General features: G+C 39.9%; 1 protein-coding gene across 7 annotated transcripts in view; it reads left to right on the top strand.

Annotated features, from left to right (window-relative positions):
* Positions 1-24,184, top strand: part of AFF1 (ALF transcription elongation factor 1) — a 247,651-nt gene that overhangs the window by 92,206 nt on the left and 131,261 nt on the right. Inside the window, exon 1 of one of the 7 annotated variants that reach the window (XM_027060370.2) lies at positions 7,107-10,605. The exons of 5 other annotated variants lie outside the window; for them this stretch is intronic. In XM_027060370.2, coding sequence (XP_026916171.2) covers positions 10,589-10,605 — 17 coding nt within the window. In that variant the 5' untranslated portion in view covers positions 7,107-10,588. Of the gene's footprint in view, positions 1-7,106; positions 10,606-11,209; positions 11,287-24,184 lie in introns of those variants that run through there. One more of the 7 variants, XM_053217152.1, reaches the window with a different exon arrangement.

The raw sequence follows: 24,184 nt of genomic DNA, 5'->3' as shown, positions 1-24,184 counted from the left end.
ACCCCCCCCCCCCGCAAAAAAAATACTGTTTCAGGTTGCTGAGATGTCTGATACCAATTTGTTCGAAGTACAAATGATCATAGTTGGTATTGAAAATAATAAGAAAAAAACAGGAGGAAATGGCAAGCAGAAAATTCTTAGGAGTAGACTTTTGCCTGAATTTATATTTGTCTCCTTGAAGGTTTATCACTCTACTCTGGCAATAAGAATATATGTGTGCAGTGGTATTTTATTGTTTAATAGAGATCTCTGATAATGAATATAAATGTTGTCCAACCATGATCCTTCAAATGATTCAGGAATTATAAACCAATAGTGAATCAAAAAGCTTTTAACATTATTTTCTAAATATGCATGATCTAGGTAAGTGGCTCTCATGTACAAGCAGACAACAAGTATTACCTGGAGAATGTGCTGAAATGTGTATCCTGGAGACCTCACCTCACAAAGACTTTCATTCAGTAGTTCTGGACTCCACTGTGTTTTTGACATAGCCCCAGGTGATGTGAGCATATTTTGTTCTAGGTGCTAAGAGGTTATATGGGAATAGCTACAATATAAGAACATTACCTATAGGGCCTGGGTGGCTCAGTCTGTTGAGCGTCTGACTTCGGCTCAGGTAGTATTTAAAATAATAATAAACCCATTACTTGGGTCTATTATTGGAAATAATTTCTTATTGGGAAAGAAAACTATTTCCAAAATAAAATAAATTAGGAAGGGGAATGGCATTATTTCACATTTATGCAAATCTCTTTACTGTTAACGCAATAGAAGGTTAATACAGTATAGAGGGCATCTGGATTCTCATAGATGCTTCTGTATTCAATGTGTTGCAATGTTTTGGTTGAAATCTATGAAGAAGATCCAGTCTCACACAGAAAAGAGGGAAGTATTTTAAAGCCTTCTTTGATATTATACTAAAACTATACAAGTCATATTTTCTTAAAGCTTAACTGCAGTATGGAATCTGGAATTCTATCACTGAGTTTTGTTTTGTTTTTTACTTTGATACATTCAAATCCATTAGTCTGTTTTACACTTTCAGTGAATTTTTTACCCATGCATGACTTTGTACCAATTAGAAGACATTGGTCACGAGGTTATGCAGACCTTCTAAAATCACATTTATTTCTCTCATTTTGTTACTGGAGCCCAATGGTGCAAGACCACCTAGACGCATGGGGGTGGCCAAAACAGACCAGGTTCTGTCCCATGCCACTAACAAAATCTGAAGTTGGAGAGACAAGTGGTGAAACCAGAAAGGAATTTCAGTGAGGTCAACACCAGAAAGACTGGGGACTAAAGTCCTAAGAATGTCTCCAACGTGCTGAGGATACTTCTAAGTTTATATAGGGAAGACAGGGAACAACAAAATCAGTAGGTACTTGCAGCTGAGCAGCAAAGGTCAGTTTGACAATTGTCCTGAGGTCCATCACGTGGGGGTCTTGCTGACGTCAGGGGAGTAGTTATTGCCTGAGGGGGTAGTTTTGGTTCCCAGGGGATGTTTTTGCCCCCTGGGTCTTTGCCGGTGTTAACAGATAAGCCTGAGGGGAAAAACAGAGCCTTTAAGAGGAAAAGGTTGAAGGCAAAATGGAGTCAATCAGGGCAAAGACTGGGTCCTTCTTCAAATCCTCACTGTCAAGTTATTACATTTCAATAGAACAAGAAGGGATGATGATGGTCATTTCTGCTGTAACTACTTCCTGTGGACCAGGGATGATGTAGGAATTTTGGGATGGAGGATTTTGACAGGTTAGAATTGTTTCTTGTGTCCCTGCTGAGAAGGACAGCAAGGGCATCTCCAAGCTAGTATGAGTGTGGGCTCCTGTTTGACAAATACAGAAAGTCAAACAATAACCAAAGAGAAGAAGAACAAGACATATGCAATGTTTAGCAGGGCATATTTCCATTTGAAAGGAATAGAATTCAGCAAACTGCTAAAAGGATCTAGAACTAGGGCATCTCTAGCAGTTATGTGTTTGTTTAAATCTTTAGTGGCTTCAGTTACATTTTTTGAATAATTTGGAATAGGAATACAGCATTCTGTTTTAATGACAGTACAATTTCCTCCTTGGGCTGCAGTCAAACGTCAATGGCCATCCAGTTTTGAAGGGCAATTTTTTGAATTTGTGTGGTATCATCATTTAGGAGAGTGCATGCTGGGTTTGTTTCAAGGTGGCCTTTGTATGCTTGGCTAAAGCCTCTACTTCTAATTCTACATTGATAAGGCAGCTCCTGGGACAAATATGGCCAAAGGATAAAACCATCAAAAAGCCCTGTTTGCCTGATGTCTAGTTTTAACAGTATCCCTATTATGAGAAATCACTGGCAAGTGGGAGGTAACTCATTCACAAGTGCATCATCTAATCCATTCATAAGGTAAGGCCATCCATTATTTCCACAAGTCCATATAGCTAACCCCATGGAGTAGTGGGGTACTCTTGGCTCTTAAGTAGCAGTTTTGCCATTCCAGTCACATAGAATCAAAGAGACAGTTGCGTTACACAATTCTCAGGAAGTCCACCCCATTGCCTGGGATGATCCCTAAATACCATTTAACTTTTTAATATCTGGGGGGGGGGGGGGTGCTCTTTACTCCATTGGACTTGCTCAGCAGTTAGCTACCCAGTTCACCATGTGCTGCATTTCCCATACCTGGGGTGGTATCTATCTGTTCTTTTACTAAAGCAAACACATGTGATGAGCTGCAGGTCCCCACCAGGGGAGCAAGGTATACCCAAAGATATTCAGCTTCCTCTGGTATTTCCTCAAGGAGGTACTGTGTGACCTGGGTGAATAATTTGAGAGGGAGTCCAGTGGGCAACTTCAGACTTCATGTGGACTGAGAAGGGAGCGGTAAGAACTCCTAATAAGCAAGTGTCTTCCATTGTCCAGCTGTTTAGTCATATGCCCATGGGTCCTCTTGTCATCCCCACAGAGTAACAGGCACGAAGACTGTCTATACATGCCTCATTGTGGCAATTTCTCTGATGTTGACCTCAAGTTGTGTAGGTTAGGTGCACAACAAACATTGAAAGACAAAACTAGAATCTAACATCCACAAAAGTGTTTATCGAAACGTAATTTTTCTCTCTAAAATCATCCTCATTTCCAGCAAAGAGAGCCAAATCAAGACATTTGTAAAACGAGTCCAATCTTAACAAACTTGGCCTAATTATTTACATAAGCACAGCTGGAATACTGATTGACCATATAAATTCTTTAAAATCTACTTTGCTGGAACTTTCTATAAGGAGGTTCAGATTGAACTTTTAACAGCCTGTCAAGGTGAGAAGTCAAGCCAAATACTTGCCGTCAGGTTGCCTGCAATGCTTATAGATTTGGGTGAATTCCTCTCTTCTTGGGGTCCCCCAAACATCCTTCCTAAGGTTCCTGTGTCTGCCAGGAAGTGACATTCTTTATTCACCTGAGAGTAAAGCTGCTGGGGACTCTGTAAGCAAGGTGTCAGGGAACATCTCCAAGGGGCTCTGTTGTCTCCATAAAGTCAATTTCAGTGCCTTAAAACTGTCTGGTCATATCTGAGTCTATGTATGTCTGTCTCAAATATGACATTCCAGTCAAAACCTTGGTAATATAACCAGTGTTTCCAATGGTGTCCTGTTACTAGGAGAACAGATTCTTACTGAACTTATATAAACAATTATAATTGTCATGAAAGAAAGAATACTCACTGAGAATTTCTGAATTCTAGAGGGTTCAGATAGGGAGAAAGAAATGTTTTCACTTGTCACAAAGGAATATTTTACCATATTTCTGTAAGTCATACATACTTTAAGAGAAAAAGTTTCCCCTAAATCTAAAACAGCAAACATTAGAGAACCAGCAGTGTTTCAAACAAGAGTCAGAAAAACTATAATCATCTTCCTCAATTCATTCAGTTCCTAATTATATTAAATCTGGTTCTGTTCGCAGCTTTTCCATTAGTTCTGGAGATTCTTACCCAGTTTAGTTTTGTGATCTTAAAGTATCAGAAAGATGTATTCGTGCAAAGTCTTTTTCATGAATTTCCTTGAAGATGAAACACATTTTGCAAGAGCATCAGAACAATAAGTGTAAATGACAAAAAGACTCGAAGATGGACATGGTTAAAGATCTGATGAGCATTTGTTATAATGCAATTGACAAGGAAATCCAGTTATTTCTGTGACACACAACATAATAATTACAATGTCAAGTGATGACCTTATACCAGGACATACTTAAACCTTAGGAATTTCACATAATTTGTAGGACAGTTTTGCATTTGCCCATGAAATGTAACCTAAGAAAGTTTATCATCATTTGTTTGACAGTGCTTCCCATGTAACTTAATATACCAAATTATCAAGCCTCATTAGTCAAAAAGACTTCATTTAGAATTTGAATTTGGGGGAAGTTTTGTTAAAGACCTCAGGTTTTAAAGCAAAATGCCTAGGTAGAATTACAGATCATTATAAGACTTAATGTTTAATTATCTATTTAACCAAAGTGGCAATAGGAGATTCTACAGAAGGTTACATAGTTGTTAGCGAAACTTAGCTCCTTTAATACTGAGAAGTTTTAACTTTCTTAAATAATCAAAGACCTGATAAAGATGAAACAGAAACTTTGGTTGTCTGGGCAGATAAAAAAAAAACCTTTGTTTACAATTTTTTTTATCAAGGGTAGACCAATAATCTAAGAAAACTGTCATTTTAATAGAAAGGAAAAAACACCCCTCGAATTCCAATCTTATACCAGTATACTTTTAAAATTCATTTATTCCAACCTTACTACTCCTGACTGTGCATAAAATTGTTTTCCAAAGATTCCCACTTCACAAACCTTCTACAAAGTTTTTTTTTTTATATATTCAGATTTTATCCTAAGTTTTCTCTCTCTAACCAGTCTCAGTTTATAACAAAATTATTTTTCTTTACATTCAGATTTTATCCTAAGTTTTCTCACTCAAAAAGACTTCGTTTAGTCTCAGTGTAGGACAAAATTACTTTCTTTTCTGTCACCAAAAATGTATTACCATTTTCATACCTTTTTTTTTCAAAAACATATCGTAACTTTTCCTACATACAGAGTTATCTTCCTTATTGTTTCTAGCAGTTTTAATTACTTTTATCAGAATTTCACTCTTAGAAACCTTAGTTTCCAGTGAAAACTAGGTAGTAACCAATTGTGAACTATTATACTAGAATGCTTTAGACTGGCAAATTTATGAATATATTTCATTTTTAGAAACATGTGTTTTTTCATAGTTCATCTTTTGATAAAGCATAAAATGTTCATTAGCAGACCCAAGTATTGTTAGTTTCTCTGTAATAAGCCAAAAGCAGATAAACCTGTGTTTAGTAATTAATGTTTCAGTATTTATTATCTTATTTGGAAAAGACGTAGATATCCAGTGAGTTCAAACCAATCTGTCATTTAACCTAGCAAAATTTAAGGGGCACCTGGGTGGCTCAGTCAGGTAAACGTCCGACTCCTGATTTCAGCTCAGGTCATGATCTCACGGTTCCTGAGTTTGAACCCCACATCGGGCTCCGAGATGACAGCGTGGAGTCTGCTTGGGATTCATTCTCTCTCTCTCTCTCTCTCTCTCTCTCTCTCTCCCTCCCTCCCTCTCTTTCTCTCTCCCTCTCTTTCTCTCTCCCTCTCTTTCTCTCTCCCTCTCTTTCTCTCTCCCTCTCTTTCTCTCTCCCTCTCTTTCTCCCTCTCCCTCTCCCATTCTTTCCTTCTCTCAAGATAAGTAAACTTAAAAAAAAAAAAACAACCAAAAAACCTAGCAAAATTTAAAGTTTTAGGTTACCAAAGATTTTGAAAGCTATTTAAAAGTTTATCTATAGGGACACTTAGGTGGCTCAGTTGGTTAAGTGTCCAGCTCTTTATTTCAGCTTGGGGCATAATCTCATGGTTTGTGAATTCAAGTCCCATGTCAGGCTCTGCATTAATAGCACGGAGCCTGCTTTAGATTCTCTCTCCCTCTCTGTCTGCCCCTACTTCACTTGCATTCTCTCCCTCTCTCAAAATAAACTTTAAAAAAAAAAGTTCACCTGGGGAGCCTAGGTGGTTCAGTTGGTTAAGCACCTGACTGTTGATTTTGGCTCAAGTCATGATCTTGCAGGTTTGTGGGTTCGGGCCCCACATTGGGCTCTGTGCAGGAACTTTGGAGCCTGCTTGGGACTCTCTTTCTCTCTTCCCTACTCATGCTGTCTCTGTCTTTCTCAAAATAAATAAATAAAACTTAAAAACAATTTTTTTAAAGTTTACCTATAAGCCTTTTTATTTAATCTACTTGCTCTGAACAATTACCCATGAAAACTTCATGCGAGAGACTACGTTAACCATTATTTTAAGTCATCTTTTTTGCTGATAAACTGCAGTAGAGATAACATGAGCTTATTTGACCTTCAGTAAACCTTGGTAGAATAAGTTTTATATTTAATGCTGATAACTCTAAAAGACATGTCTATTTTAATTAAACCAACAACCTCGAATTAGCTTTAATACTGGCTATGTTGCACCTGTGTCCACTAAAGTCCATCAATTTGTTCCCCGCTGTCTGTTTTTCCTGTGGGGAAATCTGAAGTGGGTAGTTGGAGTCCTGGGAAGCCCCTGGACTCCTTCGTGCTGCTTTGGGAGGTGCTTCAGGTTGAACCTCATAAGGAGGTGGCCCAACAGCTTGGGGTGCTTTCTGCTCATTGATGGTGAAGGTGGGAACAGGAGCTGGGGCACTGAGGATAATATAGGAGCCAGTGGTGCGAGCCTGGCTGGTGGAGGAGCCTGGCTCCTGCCTCTTCCTCCTGCAAAACAGACTTTTTCTCTGGTTGTTTTTTAGCTCTCTGCATCATTTATTCAAAATATGTCCTAATGGACTTTCTTTGGTAGCAGAAGCATCCCCCATCTCCATAGGCAAAAGTTAAGAACACAGAAGATACAAAATTGTAACCAAATGAAGCTCAGAGTATCTGTGGTAGCATTTTCTTTCCCAAAAGCTGGAGCTTCACTGGCTGAACCAAATAGCTTCTATTTTTTTCCTTTCTTATTTTATTTTATTTTATTTTATTTTAGAGAGAGAGCACACAGGAGCAGGGGAGAGGGACAGAGGGAGGGGGAGAGAGAGAGAGACGGAGAGTATCTTAAGCAGGTTCCATGCCAGCACAGAGCTGGATGGGGTGCTCAATGCCACGACCCTAGCATCATGACCTGAGCATAAATCAAGAGTTGGCCACTTAACCTGCTGAGCCACCCAGGTGCCCCTGAACCAAACAGCTTCTAGACAAGCTAAGAGAGCCAGATCAAAATCTCCTGTTTGGTGGCAACCAAATGGGAGGAAGAAATCAAAGAGAGCCATTCAGAGCTGTCTTTTCTCTGAGCTTAACATATACACAGGCCAGGCAGCGTTACAATAAAATACTTCTTTTTAGTCATAGGTTCATAGCTAAAAGTAGACGACTCAGCCAATATTCTCCTGAGGGGGCTGGGAGCGGGAATAGAAATAATACTTCCCATTCTCACACAAATTTCAAGAGATCTCCCAAACACATATCCTGGCTTCCCTACTTGCCCCACATCCCTTCCACTCTTCTAATGGTGTCTCTAATTAGAGATTTCTTGTTACAAGTCATATGAATGAGCCACACAAACTCAGAATGGTTCCTAGGAGGTCCAACAACAGGGAAGTAGGGAAGGATAGGACCCGACGTGCACTGTCGAAGAACTTACCAGGAACCAAATCTTTCAGGATGCACTTACTCCTCAGTTCATTTCTCTGCTTCAATAAATGTAGTTAAGGCAGTCAGTGCCTGTCTGGGGTGAGCAGAAAGGACTGTCCCCAAAACAAAACAGATTTTGGCAGCTGTAATGGACTGTTCTCCTCACTCTCCCTGCCTGGCATCAGCTAGTCACAGTGGTTGGCTCTGACCTGTCATAGTCAATTATTAGGGGAAATGAATGTGTGAGCCCTGGGCGCTGCAGCCTGCAGCTCCATCCTGGAATCCCAAGAGGGTGGGACAGATTGGAAGCAGCTCCTGTCTGGCTCACCAGAAAATGTGTTACTGGAGCCCAAGGGTGCAAGAACACGTGGCCCAGGGGGCCCAAACAACACAGTTTCAGCTACTCACCGCCAACAAAATCTAAAGGCTGAAAGAAACATGGTGTGAAGCAAGAAAGGAATTTATTCAGTGAGGTCAGCACCGGGAAGACAGGACTAATGTCCAAAGAATCGTCTCCAAGGTGCTGAGAATACTTCTAAGTTTATATAGGGAAAATGTGGAACAAAGATCTGTGGGTACGCAGCTGAGCAGCAAAAGGTCAGGTTGATTATTGTCTTGGGGTCAATCGCACAGGGTGTTGCTGGCGTCTGGGCTGTCCTTCTTGCTCGAGGGGGTAGTTTCTGTTCCCATCGTTGGATGTTTTGCCTGCTGGGTCCCTTGCCTGAGTTAACTGATAAAGCTGGAAGGGGAAAAACAAGTAAGAGGAACAGATTGAAGGCAAAAATGGAGTCAGTCAGGGCTATGACTGGGTCCTCCTTCAATCTCATCAGAAAAGTCTTTTAATTGTGGCGAAGCTATCAAGCTCACAGTGGCAGATGTAAAGTTTTACAAAATGCTTGAAAGCTCAGATTTTACCATTGGCAGTAAATAGTGTCGGTTGTTTTCCTTGAGGAAACAGACTCACTTTGTTCATTTTTGAGAGAATGACTGCCAGAAACCCAAGTCACACTAACCACAGTCCATCAATTGTTCTTTGACGTAGAAATGGTAGTCCACGAAAAAACAGCTGGGCTAGCTTGCAACTCAATTACACACAAGTGCTTTTCTACTAGGCCGTGATTGTACTTAACTTCTGCAGCAGCAGAGTGCTTCGGTGCACTTCCCATTCAGTCCCAAAGAACATCAAAAAGACCTACTCGGGTCGATTTAACAAAAGTAGTAATTCTTACTGCTTGCTTCATTAAGGACATTCGTGAAGGACACTTGCTGTAACTGCTGATGTGTGGTGGTGAAGAATGCAGGGACTACTAGTTCCATTTGCTGCCACTGTGGCGATTAGGGCTCAGGGGCCTGCAGTTACCCCACAATTGCTTTTGCATCATTAGTGCAAATGGCAGCACAGTGAAAAAGACAAATAAGGGCTTTGTGTTACTCTAAAAATAGTTTTGACCTCTGCGAAGTTCTTGGGGACTCCCAGGAGTCCACTAATCACACTTTGAGAACCACACATAGAGATGCATTGAGCCTTCCTCCCAGCATTGTCATTTTCATACCAGAGATCAACATGTCACTATTCCATGGCTTCTTAGTAGCACAGTCTGGATTATCTCTGTGAGGTAGACAACCCTGTAATGATTCTAGGTAGAACTGAGGAGCCTACAGGACAGGCATTCGGTCAGCCTTCATTTCCAGCTCTTACAGTGTGCTGCAGGTCCCCAGGAGATATTGTAGCACACCGTCTCTCCATCTCTGCCCACGTAAGGGTTTTCCTGCTTACCTTTAGGCACTGTTGAAACACAAATGCCTTCCCTAGGCCTTTTAGTACGACCCGTTTTTGTTTGTACTAACTACATAGCGTTTACTATATTGGTAGTTTGCATCCTCAATTTTTTTTTTAATGCCAATCCCTTAATTTACTAAAGGACCAAAATGAGTTACTGTTTACTTTGCAATCTGTATGTTGTCCAGAAAAGGCAGGGCGTTTTGTAAATGTTTTCTCAGTGTAATGAAATCAAAACTGAAAGCGAACAAAGTAAAACAAGAGTGCGTTGGTTGCACATTTCCTGACTGCGAGCATTGGAATGATCAAAAGTAGCGAACGTGGTTTACTGCTGTGGTTTTTATTCCTTGCTCACTGCAGCCTCTAGGGGCCCAATATTCAACAAATATTCAAATTGGAGCTGGAGTTCTGAGCGGCCGGGTACTGTGTGTTCCGGCGGTGTGTTTGTACACTGTTAAAACCTGGCAAGAGAGCACCAGCCAGGAGCCGGCAGGCGGGGCTCGGCCACGAACGAGCGAGCGGGGCTGCGTCGGCGCTCGGGCTCGGTGCCCCCGCCCGGCGCAGCCTCCGGCTCGGGCCGGCGGAGCGCCGTGCCCATTTAAGGAGGCGGGCCGTACCACCAGAACTTTCTTGACAGGGGGTAGTCAGGCGAACTCGGACAACTTTCAGGGAGCCTAAAGACGATTTCGTTTCTCTTCTAACCCTGGCCCGGGTTCTAGTGGCGCTCAGGGGGAGCTGTGCGCTGGTGGGCTTTGGTCGTGGGGCTCCTCGGGTTTCCCTTCTCCGAAATCGCCCCGAGGGTCTTCACTTGCTCTCATTTCGTACGCAACATTCCCCGAGCTGGTCCAAAGTGTAGTTCGCCTGCAGAGGCCCCAGTGCCCGGATGTCCATCAGGATTAGTGCGAGCCAATACGCTCGGAGCCCGAGGCTGCGCTGAGGACGCCCGGGCTCGGGAGCAGGTAGTTCCGTAACACCGGGGAGTTGCACTGGGGAGCTCGTCCCCGCCCGGCCCCGGCAAATGGTGAGCGCGGCGCTGGCAGAAGGGCCGCGGGTGGAAGGCTCCGATGGACAGAAGACCTTGAGCTCTGCAAAGTGAATTATGGCAGCCCAGTCAAGGTAAGCGAGGCTCCGAGAGAAACTTTTTAAATGTGTTAGTGCCTAGGGGAATTGAAGGTTGAGGGCGGGGGGTGGGGGAGGGACGGTTGGGGTGCTGCGAAGACGACCGGCAGGAAGCAGCTTTGTCATTGCTCTCTCATCATTCCCGATGCTGTGGTTCATTACTTAACGTCAGATAAAAAAAAAAAAACAAAACAAAACAAAAAAAACAGTTGGGAGAGCGTACTGGACAATTTGTGCAGCGCGGAGGAGAGGGGTTGAGTTAAAGTTAAAAGTTAAATTTCTTCCGTCTTCCAAAATAATTATTTTCGGAGAAAATAAGTTGTTTGAACTTGCTTACCTTTGCCCAAATTTTCGTTTAGTTTCTTTGTGCACCTCTCTTTGGTTCGCCTGATTGGGGGGGGGGGAGGGGGAGCGCTAGTATTTTGATCGGAATTTTAGAAGTCAGTAAATGTAAAAACAGTTCGCCTTAGAGAAGGTGGTTGAGAATTTGGCTGGTGAGTGATCGAAAATGTTGCTGCTAAAATGTAGGATTCCACATAAAACGGCACGGCTTGCGAGAATCTGCTGAGTAGGCAAAGACCGGGAACGTACCGGGGTTGGCGAAGGGGAGAGGATAATGAACTGCAGTTGCTGTCAGAGGAGCGCTATTGTAAGAACCTCAAGCTCTGACTTTGTCTGGTTGGTTCCTTTTTTTTTTTTTTTTTTTTGCAATGAGTGTTAAAGAGTGATAACAAGGCGTTAGTGGTTGGTATACGATTCAGACTGTTGTGTGTGAATTCATTTTAGTTGTGACAGCAGTTGGTGCTAAGGGAAGCTTAAAGTTATATTTAAGTTCTTTTTCAACTGTTTTACTAGAAAGCAGTTTGGTGTCACATATTTAAAATAATAATAGGGCTCTTCAAGTTGACACTTATTGTAGTATAGTGATTTGGGGATGTCTTAGGCTAAATACGTTTTGGGTCCCAAAACCCAGGTGTACCACGAAAAGAAATAGATGCTCGAATGCTGACGATTGGGTGAGATGAAATTCAAAATTGTTTCCTAAGAGAATTTTCTAGGAAGAGAAACAACTTCTCTAATGTAGACCACCTCTTGTGCGATATCTGCTGTATATATTTTAACATCTCAACTCAGTGGTTTATTCCCTGCTCCATGTTGTTGGCTGTTCTGAGAAAGGGGCTCTTGGATCCAAGTAGTAGGAAAACTTTGATTAGAAACAAAAGTTGCATCTTTGTGTGCTAACCTGTAATGAAAATTAACTGCCAAGGGGGCCTGTGGCATAAAACCTTTGATAAGATACCTTGATCAAAATAATTAAATACTATTCAACAAAACTCCTTCATATAGAGGTACGATTTGAACTCAGGTGCAAGTGATTTCAATGCCTCGGCTCTTAAGCTAAGAATAAAATAAGATAGTAACTAACTGGACACTGCAGTGTGCCAGGCACAGCTGCTGTAATTGAATTATCTCTTTGATTCTTCTCAGTCACTTAAATAGGTAAGGAGTTTTATTTTTCACATTTGGAGTTAAAGAAACTGAGTCCCGGCCTGTCTGTTTCTTGCCCGAGATCACACAGGTGGAGCAGTGCCTGACTCCTGAGCTGCGCTGCAGATTTGCTTACTTCTTCCGGGATGCTTCTTTAATGGTGAGGGGAGGTGTGAAAAGGGATCTGCAAAGCCTCAATATAAGTATACAAAAAGCAATTTCTGCTCAAAGTGCTCTGCTACAAAATGGAAAAATCGGAATTATTGGTCTGGTAGTTCAACTTGTGGGTAATTGAAATAGGAGGACTGCCTGTATTCTGCTCTTCTTCCTGGCCTTCAGACGTGCCCTTGAACTAGGAACAAAGCCACAAGGCCATGATGTCTGTTGTTTTCTTAGCCTGCATGATGGGAGTAGATCTCTTAAGTTATAAATATTCATTTTCTTCAGTTACATTTGGAATGTGGTCTACGCTCATTTAGACGTTGTGTTTTGTGGGATAGTAGGTAATTTCTGAGATCCAAAGAGAAGATTGCAGATATTTTTGGATTTCAAGGAAACCTCAAGCTGGGCCACATTGTTCTGAGTAGTGCTAAGAGAAACAGAACCATCACCTCTGATTTACGATCTGGGGCAGTAAAATCTTGTCCATGTGCCACACACAGTATCTGTTTGCTCTTGAAACAATTAGTTTAGATTGTTGGACTCATTGGTCCTCAGGATTCATAGCTCAGTTTGTTCTAACCACAGTCATTTCATTGTGCACTATTTAAAGTAATTTGACTTTTTTTTTCTTCGAAGAGGTAGATGAGAACTTAGATCAAACTGAATTTTGTGGCACTGACAGGGACTACACGAGAGGACCATGTCACTTTCCTCTCGTTATTTGGCATTGCTTTCAGGTAATATTTTTCATTTGATACTTACGGTTGGTATATGACTAATTTTTTGTGTGACTGAATAGGCTAGGCAGTGTCTTCCTTTCTAGAGTCAGCTCCTTAAGGCAAGACATTGTCTCACATTTTTATTGTCTCCTGCATAAGCTAGAAGTATTTTGAATGAGGAAGAGACTACGTAATTATTTCTTAGCTTGTGGACCTTTATAAATTGAGTTTGTACAGTCCTCTCTCATTTTAAAACCTAAAAGGAGCGAAAAACAACTACAACCTAAAACTAGGAAATTGATTATTTTGTTTTGCTTTGTTGTTGATTTCTTCCCCCAGAAGTGGAAGACATCTGTTGAATGAAAGGTCAGTTGCCTAAACTTTAAAAATTAGATTTTGGGTCAGTATTTTGAAAACATGTAATATTTGATTTGAGTATTCAAGTTGTGGAGAAACGCAGTCATTTAGAAATGCAGTACCAGTTGGGGCGCCTGGGTGGCTCAGTCGGTTAAGCGTCCGACTTCTGCTCAGGTCATGATCTCGTGGTCTGTGAGTTCGAGCCCCGCGTCGGGCTCTGTGCCGACAGCTCAGAGCCTGGAGCCTGCTTCGGATTCTGTGTCTCCCTCTCTCTCTGGCCCTCCCCCGTTCATGCTCTGTCTCTCTCTGTCTCAAAAATAAATAGACATTAAAAAAAAATTATAAAAAAATAAAAAGAAATGCAGTACCAGTTCAAGCAGGACATACTGTGCCTCTGCTCTCTCTCTCAGATTCGTGTGTGCTTTCTTTGGAACCTTTAAGCACAACAGATACACTGGCTACTTTCTTATGGGAGTTGTAATAAACTTGCCTTCTTTAACTTGAAATAGTTACAGATCCGTGGCTTTAGTTTCCAAATTCTGATCTAAAGCACCGAATGCTTTATAGAAGTGTATATAACCTGGCGTGCCCTCTTTGGATAATAGCAAGCCTGTGATGGGGTAAAGGTGGGTATGGCATCTCAATAGTTTGTAGATCTATACTTTTCGGTGAGGATTAACTTACTTTATATTCAGAAGTGTGTTGATGGATAAAACAGGAGGGCTTTGTCTGGTTCCCCATCTCTGCTAACCCCCTCATTGAAGCAATCCTTGAATTCTAGAAAGGAATATATACGTACCTTCAACTACTGCCAGGGATTAACCAGTTTTAAAACGCACCTTGTGCTAAGGGAGAAGCCCTGGTCCACCCCCCCACCCTGGGTGGGAGGGGAGTGGGGGAGTTGAAATTCTGTAGAACAGCATCTGGTGGTTGAGCACATCTCAGAAGAAAGCACTTTCAGACAATTTGCAAAAGGAAATTAGGGTTAGTCAGTTCTCCCACGGTGTTTTTGTTTTGAATTTGACTGAGGTTAATGTTAATGAAGTTTAAATAATAATAATAATAATAATAATAATAATAATAAAGCAAAGTCAGATCGTTCCTAAGATTATTATGAAGCCGGTTTTTGGTGGATCTCTCTGGTGAGGGAAATTTTCCATTGCAAAAAGTATTGCTCTTAAACTGGTACAGAACCAGTTTTGTTCTGTCTTCTGTGCTCCTCATTTTTGAGCTACCAATTACCTTGGAAGAAAATTCACAAAAGCAAAGAAGCTCTGATTAAATAGGAGCAGATATCAAAGAAAAATGCTGTGGTATTTTGGGAAGTGCGGTTCAAGGACGTGATTTCAAGAAGGAAATAATTTATGCAGTATTTTGACCCAGCGAATGTCTTCATTTTTTCCTTTGTGACGCCATGGTAAACAGTGTCCTTGACAAGAGAGAAACACAGACAGGTCTCTTAAGTGATTTCCTACTAGTTCATCCTGAGAGCCAGCCGAGCTTCCTGACTCACCAGACTACAGTTTCTTCCAACATAAAGAAGGAGAATTGAGTCATTTTTTTTTTCCAGTCAGCTGGTTTATGGGGATGTTCTTTGGTGATATTAACGCACGTGATCTCTCAAGAGATTTAGGGGATTCTTACGGGATAGCATGAAAAGGTGTTTGATAGTTGTTTCTATACTCTTTTGAAAATGGAATTTAGTGAATGCTGCATTGAAGCAATTTAAATGTCACATATTCTCAGGCATGAGAAATGTTCTCTTAGTCACGGATAAGAGGGAAATCTCATTTTGGTGCTGTCGTTCGTTTTGAACCTTCAAATCTATATATTACCCAGTAGCTGTAAAATGCAGGAAATAAAGCTGAGTATCTTCGTTACTGCTTTGAGGTACAGCATACAACTTGATTGCGTCTAAATATATAAACTTAGTTTTCTATTAGGGAATTTCTCTATTTCATTTGTTTTCCAAGATTGGCATATAAACTTAATTCCAAAAGCTCCTGTCTTTTAAAAGGGAAAGTTCTGTATGTGAGTTGTGGTGGGAACTACAAGCAGTAGCATTTCTGATGATCCTTCCGAACTAGTTGGAAATACAGTCTACATCTTTAGGACAAAGTTTCTTGACTCAGAAGTAAAAATGTAACAAACTTGGATATCATAGTCTCTGTTGCAGTTCAGTTACGTTTTATTGGTATAGGGTGTGTGCATAACTTTTACAGCTTAAATGATTACCTTTTTTACATAAGTGAAAAAAAAATGGGGAGAGAACTAAGGCTGTATTTTTGTTCATTCCTTTTATTATGAGTATACATGTATTCATTTGCTCAAAATAATGCAGTAAGTAGAAGGCACAATAATGTCTTGCTGAAATATAGATGTATCAGGTGGAGTTTAGTATTAGGCCTTAAAGGGAAAAATAAGATTTATAACTTGCCGTGTTAATGCTCTAGAGACCCTAAAGTAAAAATTAACTTCACAACCATCCCAGTGCTGACTTTCTGTGACTTGGCAGTGATCGGTGTTGAGAATCTTTCCCCTGTGCAAACTTTTCCCTTTTCCTAGCTATGCCTAGTGAGTTAAAGCTTAACCCAATGGCCACAAAGCCAGCAGACTTAATATCCTGGAAGTCTTGTTCTCTGATGAATGTCTGTTTTCTTGTTATGGTTTATTGGCTTTGTTTTTAATTTAACCAGATTGAACTATCAGATTCATAAGGCTGTTACTCAAGCAGTAATTTTATGTCAGATTTAGTATGGTAAGAGGAATCCCAGTAGCGACATCTTGTCAAAAAGAACGAAAACTAACTGAAGGGGGAAATCTATAGTGTATTTCGACTGATGCCTAAATTGCCTTTGCTTTGGTGTTAGGTATTTCCAAAGGACACCCACAGTTTGACCACATTGTTAAAAAAACTTTTTTTTAATGTTTATTTTTGAGAGAGAGAGAAAGACAGAGTGTGAGTGGGGAGGGACAGAGAGAGATGGAGACACAGAATCTGAGCTGTCAGCACAGAGCCTGACATGGGTCTCGAACTCACTAGCCATGAGATCATGACCTGAGCCGAAGTTGGACGCATAACTGACTGAGCCACCCAGGTGCCCCGACCACGTTCTAAAGGTACCAAGAATTGTTGTTTCTCTTTATTGGCTCATATGATGAATACTTGGAGACCTGCAGGCCACATGGTCCTTTGGGTGGCTGTAGAGAGTTAAGGATGCAACTCTTGAGTCACTGGCTTGCCTTTATTTTACCCTACAAGGTCTTGCTTTCTTTTTCATATTGCTTACTGCTGGGTTGGCAATTAAATAAAAGTAAAAGAATATTTTAGGTGCAACGTGGTCATATTAAGTTCAAGGTTCTCTTTCAAACTTGACACTAGAATCACCGGGTTGGGGGGGTGGTTGCTAACATGCTGATTCTACTCCTTTTTTCCCCACCCTCAGAGAGTCTCATTAGACAGGTGTAGGGTGGAGCTTGGGTGGTGCCCTGCCGGCTCTGAGGCCAGAGGCCCACCCTACTACCCTTTGTGAAATGGAGTCTGTGTGAGAGAGATATATAAAGTATATCATGCCAAAAAAATACATATATATATATATATGTGTGTGTGTGTATATATATATTATACAATGCAATTACATTTTGACTTAATATATACTCACATATCCTCCTCCCCCCCCCCCCGAAATAGACAAGAGGTTGGTAGAAAAAGTAGATCTCCATCTCTATTTATATATATATATATATATATATATATATATATATATATATATATATATTACAAACTGTATTTGTTAAAGTATCCAGATGCACCTAAATTTAAAAAAACAAAAGGAAAAGGAAGGCATCAAGAAGTAATGCCCAATTTGATCATGCAGCACTTTCCCAAGAATTGTTTCTTTTCAAGGACCTAGATATTTAATTTACCCTTTCCTATCCATTCTGGGCTCCTTCCCAAAACTACTAACTCACATTCTGCCACACACACCCCAGTTTATCAGGTGGCAGTTGTTTTTGTTCCCAGAGAAAAGTTACAACTGTGAATTGGTCAATTATATCCAAACTCCATGAAACTAAAAGGTGGTGGTGTTTTGTTTTTGTTTTTTAAACAAAATACTGTCTGTGTCCACTGTTGTTGAACAAATAATGTTCAGTAAAAATTTTAAGTGAGACTCCTACTGGGAAGTAAATGTTCAAATTATAGCAGATGTCAGTTCCTGTAACAAAATTCAGGAAACACTTTCTGGTATGTGGGTGTTGTAACTCTTCAGTTCTTGGAACTTTCCTTCAGGAAACTGTCCTGTCAAAAGCAGAGCAGTTGATAAAATATGTAGCACAATTCACAAACGGTGTCGTGCAGTGTAATTAAATTTTGATTTGGTGCATATGTTTTTGTGGTCATGATAGAGCTGAGACTCACATGACTTTCATCCTGGATAATGTGCATCTGGATAACTTGTTAAATCGATCCCCTCATTCTCATTGCCTTAAAAATGCAGGTGTATCTGATTTACTCTGGATGTGAATTTTTGGTAAGTGGTAAAATTAACCAGTCCCCATTGCTTTATATAAAAGAATGAAACATGTTTCCTACTTAGTTTTATGTAGAAATTACATATTTTTGTCTCCTGGTCGATAAACTGATATTTTACTGTAGACATTTTTAAGTAAGATGGCTTACCTAGTCAGTTGGTAGCTTTAGCTGTCATGAGTTCATGAAATTCTGCTGTGTGTGTGTGTTTAAAGGCAAACAGAACCTCTTGAATTAATATGCTGAATATTAAGTACTTCTAAAAGTTTGTTAAAAGGGGATATTTAGTGGTACAAAATTCTGGACGGTAACACATAGTTAACACTGTCTCTCTCTTTCTCTTTAAGTAATGTTGACCTGCAATTGCACTTCTAGAAATTATGTTTTTCTGTTATTTTATGGTCTGTGTATCTCTCTTCCCCCCCCCCCCCCACTTCCCTTTTAGAGTTAAACCATACTTGTGCTAACTCTCCATTTTAAAAAGCTTTGTAAATATAAACTTTGTACTACATGGAAGAAATTAGGCAGCTACATTTACTGACATTAGCATAGTAAAAAGATAGAATGGAACCCAGTGTGTTACATTTGTTTCCAAAACCAAGTTCTAGCTGAAAGTGTAAAGAATACAGAGATGAGTATTGTCTGCTTGTCACTTGATTTTAGTAAAATTGAGAGTAAACCAATTAAACACAGTTTTTTAAAGTGGGAACTGTGCCCAGAAGACAAAAAGCCCTAGATTGGAAGTTATAAAAGATTGAATTTGGTAGTTTCTATCTTTTTGTTGATAGTGTGGGGTTTTTATGTTAAAACTCATGATAGGTGCTTTATTTTATTATTTTTTTAATGTTTATATTTGAGAGAGAGAGTGCGTGAGAGACAAGGTGCGAGCAGGGGAGGGGCAGAGAGAGAGGGAGACACAGAATCCAAAGCAGGTTCTAGGCTCTGAGCTGTCAGCACAGAGCCCGAAGCAGGGCTCGAACTCACAAGCCATGAGATCCTGACCTGAGCTGAAGTCCAACCGATGGAGCCACCCAGACACCCCAACAGGTGCCTTATTCTTACAAATAGCTTCATAGTTTTCTTATTTGAACAGTCATGTTTTTCTAAGGATAAAGTGAAAATAATTAGATTTACTTACTGTGGACTTTAGTTTGTAGGCTTTGAAAAAAATCATGACAATTCTCATAAGCCTAGAACAAAACTTGGTTTCTTCCTGACGTTACCCATATTCTGTGGTGATATCCCTCTAAGGTGTTGGTATTATCCATTATATTAAAGAGTGAAGTGGAAACTTTACTCCTACTTCATTTTTTGGTATCTTGGCAAATGACTTTTTTTTTTTTTTTGGCAGGGCGGGAGGGGAGCAGATTGCTTTAATCAAGATACAGTCACTATCACCCAGATCTTTCATCTCTTTTGTGACTTCTCATTTTATCATTTTTTCCCTCAACCCAAGTTTCTTTTTTCTTTACAACTTTGTAGTATATTTTACATATCCTAAGAGTTGTCCATTTCAAGTGTGCAACTCAGTGATTTCACTTTATTATGTTTACCTTCTTAAGTGGTACAGCCATCACCATAAATCTTTTTTAGGACATTTTATCTCCCCAATAAGATCCCTCATGTCCATTTACAGGTAATCCATGTTCCTAGCTCCTTGCTAAATCTTTCTGTGTGTAAATTTGCCTTTTTGTCATTACTTCACATACATGGAACCTTGAGGTTTTTTACATCTGGCTCTTTGCACTCGTGTAATTTTTTTGAGATTCATCTGTGGCATAGCATATGTCAGCTTTGTCCTTGTAATTACCAAATAGTATTCTGCTGTCTGAGTATGATAGACTGGTTGTTTCATATGTGTTCACAGGGGAGTGCCTATTACAAATAATGCTCCTGTGAACATTTGCATGCAAGTCTTTGTGTAGACATAGATTTTCCTTTTGCTTGGTTAGATACCAAAGAGTAGATTTGCTGGGTCCTTAGGATAGTTTATGCCTTCCTTTTTTTTTTTTTTTTTTTTTAAATGTTTGTTTATTTTTGAGAGACAGAGAGAAAGAGAGTGCGAGCCAGGGAGGGGCAGAGAGAGAGGGAGACACAGAATCTGAAGCAGGCTTCAGGCTCTGAGTTGTCAGCACAGAGCCTGATGCGGGGCTCGAACCCATGAACTGTGAGATCATGACCTGAGCCAAAGTTGAATGCTTGACTGACTGAGCCACCCAGGCACCCCTATACCTTACTTTTTTGAGAAACCACTGAACTGTTTTCCAAGCTGTATGTCCATCCTAACCCATGTTTAAACTGATCTAGTTCAGTTTCTTGCAAGTTATTTTACTATCTTTGTAGTCAACTGGGCTGTGGAACTGGTGGTTCTGAGATCTGATCAATTTTGCATTTGAATGTTAAAAAATAATGTGTTTTAAATACATATGGCTAAAACACAACTGTTTTTTTCATAGAAGATACTATGAAGATTTCTAAAATTGGTCAGACTTTGTGATGAAGAAGCTTACATCAAGAAGTATTTAAAGAAAGTCAAATTAACATTTAAAATATCAATGCATGCTTTTGTCAAAATTGCAAGTGAAACTTCCAACACACAACTTATGAACCCATCAAATCGATACATATGTATACATATATATATGTGTATATATATTCTATTTTTCAGAACTGCTAAACAGCCCTAGAAATTGTCATTTAGATGTGTTTTTAGTAAAAAAAACTTTCAGGCAAATTTTAGCTGTTCTCATTAGCTACAGTCTTGAATTTGCGCAAAGATGTTATCTGAGTGGAGCTTCTGGAAATTATCTTTAAAACTGGGGTTTTGCTAGAGGAAGGTGGTGACCATATTCCCCCAATTGGTAGTGTGTTCCAAACTTCAGGAAAAGGTGGATCTACTTTATGAACAAGAATACTTCGTGAAGTGCTCTGAAATTATCTGTGGGTATATGTGTGATGGTAGTGAGAGTGAATCCCCTTTTCAGCACTCCCGTTGCTATTCTGTAAAGGAGCTGTGAGGCCACACTTAGTTGTCTCCTACATGGCTGCCTTTAACAAGTCTGCCCATGTGCTTTCAGCTTTGGGGCCTCAGAACATTGTGGCATGTGACTGGAATTCACTGTTTCTGGGTATTAATTTACCTACTTAAAGATTATATCGGCATTAATAGCTTTATGACTGTGGCCAATTCACATACATGAACAGTGCTTTTAATATTATCCATATCATGTATTGATGAATGCCTTGTTGCTCACTGAGAGCCAGCCACTGTGTGTGCAGGTCTCTAAGCTGGTTCATGTGGGGAGCTGTCTCCCTACATGGAGAGGAGCTCATAGTTGGTTGTGGGGGTGGGGGACAGAAAATCAGCAAACAAAACTGACCAATGAAACAGTCGCAAACTGTTACGGCACCATGACAAAAAACAAATGGGGATGTCGTGACAGAGAATAATGGAATGTGGGGGACTTTGTCAGCCACAAGGACCTCTGATAGAGTTGACTGAAGTAGAGAAAAATCAAGTCATGATATGTTAGAACTGCTATTTCAGAATGTACATGGAAATAAGTGATAGTGGAAAGAATGGCATTTTTTAAACAGGGCAGATAGGATTTTAGGAAACTGTCATGTGGCAGTTTCTTAAAATAAAAATTGTTTTTGTGGATTAATTCGACCAAAACTCAGTCCTGTGTTTTTTGTTTTTGTTTTTTAATACAGATAAAATGAGCTTCATAACATAACATGAGCTTTTAAAATAGAGACTGTTTTCTAAGAGTTTGCCTTAATTGGTGCATAAATATAAACAAGTTAAACATGCAGAAAATAAATTTGAGAGGACATCTTAGTTCGGAAAGCCATCAAATAAGAGATGTGATAGAATTAGAGAAGTCCCAGCTCAGGGAGTACAGTCATAAGGAGGTGAAGATTTAGACAGTAAAGAGAATATTTAGCCTGGCTATTAAATACAAAGGTTAATTTACAAAGCAACCTTTTATGCTTGTGTAAGACTGCCATAGGAAGTGTGGTGAAAGATGGCTTGCACTTCTGCCAAAAACAGACCTTGAATTAATAAATTATATATGTTAAAGGGTTTAAGGAAAGCCCAGCAATGAACTTCTCATTGAAGATAATTAAACATGAAAACATAGTGGGAGGTGGAGTTCTTTTAGTCTATTGAGAAATAGGAAATAGATAATCTCTACCTTGGATATTTTAGGAAGTAGCAGATGGTTTGAGTACCTTTTTCTCAAGGGATTTTGTGGCTTCTTGAAAAAATGTTATCACAACAAACTGCTAGAGGAACTGAAAGTTCTTATGCTCTGCATGCATCACAGCTATGTTTAATTATATAAAGTTACTATAAGGATCCTGCATTCAGTGTCCCCTCATCTCTTTTGTACCTCTATTTACAGTTATTTTCAAATAAATATAGTTAGTCGTGGACCTTTTGTGGCCTAATAGATGATAATTCCATGAATGTGAACATAGAATGTATATTCTCTATTTTCAGGGTCCAGAGTCAAATGTGGGTTTGTACATTAGACCTGTCTTGCCTTATTTCTATATTCATTTTTTTAAAGTTTATTTTTTGGGAGAGACAGAACATGAGCAGGGGAGCAGCAGAGAGAGAGAGAGAGAGAGAGAGAGAGAGAGAGAATCCCAGGCAGGCTCGGGGCTCAAATTCCTGAAACCGGGAGATCATAACCTGAGCCAAAATCAAGAGTCGGACGGACGCTTAACCGACTGGGCCACCCAGGCGCCCCTTATTTTTGTATTCTTATTTTATCCATTCTATGGACTAAGAGATGAATAAGTCACATACAATTAATGAGCTTCTATTTCTCCTAATAATCTTCTGAAGTTTTTGCTTTGTGAATTTTTTTAAATTTTTTAAAAAATATTTATTTAACATTTATTTATTTTTGAGAGGCGGGGAGGGCCAGAGAGAAAGGGAGACCCAGACTCCAAAGCAGGCTTCAGGCTCCAAGCTGTCAGCACAGAGCCCGACACGGGGCTCGAGGGGCTTGAACTCACGAACTGTGGGATCATGACCTGAGCCGAAGTCAGACGCTTAACTGAGCATCAGGACCCCTGCTTTGTGAATGTTGATGCAGTGTTTTTGATGCATAGATACTCATAATTGTTATGTCTTCATCTTAAGTTGTCCTCTTGAAGGTATTAAAGTATTCTTGTAGAAGGTTTCTTTGAGTATTGTTGATAAATTTTTTAAAAAGCTGTGTCTTTACATCTTTTATCCATGTGGATTTTATTTTGGCTTAAGGAGTGTGGGTTCTGGAGCCCCCTGTTCTCTCCCCTCAAAAGGAGCTATTCTGTTCTCTCTATTCAAGAGCCATTGTCAGACTCCATCACTATACCTAACTTGTCCTGCTTTTGGTATTTTCACAGATATTTTTCAAGATCAGCTTGAGTATTTTGTTTAAAAAAAAAAAAAAAAACCGTGGCCTTTTAATAGGATAATTTCCTATAAAAACCTCATCCTGTTTTTCAGAAGCATTAAAGTTTTAGACAGGATTACTGTCTAAATTTGCAGATTTTCATGGAATGGAAAAGAGTAGGTTTGAGTGCCAGGGACTCCTGAATCACTGGACAGACACCGCTTGTTTATCTTGGACACATTCGGGAAATCTTGTTTGCCTCAGTTTCTTCAGGAGGAAGTAAAAATGTACGTTTGCTCTTGTCCCGAATGAGCGTGTTGTTAATCTAACTCTCTAAGGGGAATCCTATTTCTGTGAGTGACTACATTGGACTTTAGGCAGGAGGAGGATTTTGTGGTCTTTGTATTGCTGTAGAGGGGATCTTACTTTCCTGTTTTGTTTTTAAACTTACTCTTTAATTTTTTTTTAATTTTAAAGATAATTTTATTATTATTATTGTTATTTCTTTAGATAGAGTGTGTGCGAGTTGGGGGAGAGGAGCAGGAGGGAAAGAGAATCCCAGGCAAGCTCCACCATCAGGGTTCAGTCCCACAGCCCTGGGATCCTGACCTGAGCCTAAATTAAGAATCAGATGCTCAATTGACTGAGCTACCCCGGCAGCCCCCCCTCTCCCCGCCCATCCCCACTTGTAAACATTTTATTTTAAGTAATCTCTGCACCCAACGTGGGGTTTGAATTCACAAACACGAGATCAAGAGTTGCATGGCCTTCCAACTGAGCCCTCTAGGTGCCCTGAGAAGTTTTCACTTTCTAGCAGACTTTTTTCATTCACGTTTCCTTGACTGTAATAGATATAATTTCTACTTTTTGAAATATTCTGTAGTTCAGTAAAACAAAAGAATATATTAAACTTAATTGTAATTAAA

Source organism: Acinonyx jubatus, chromosome B1 (assembly GCF_027475565.1).
Source record: "Acinonyx jubatus isolate Ajub_Pintada_27869175 chromosome B1, VMU_Ajub_asm_v1.0, whole genome shotgun sequence".
NCBI classification, from domain to species: domain Eukaryota; kingdom Metazoa; phylum Chordata; class Mammalia; order Carnivora; family Felidae; genus Acinonyx; species Acinonyx jubatus.
Note: the sequence above shows the minus strand (reverse complement) of the source record. Positions and strands in the feature narration are given on the sequence as shown.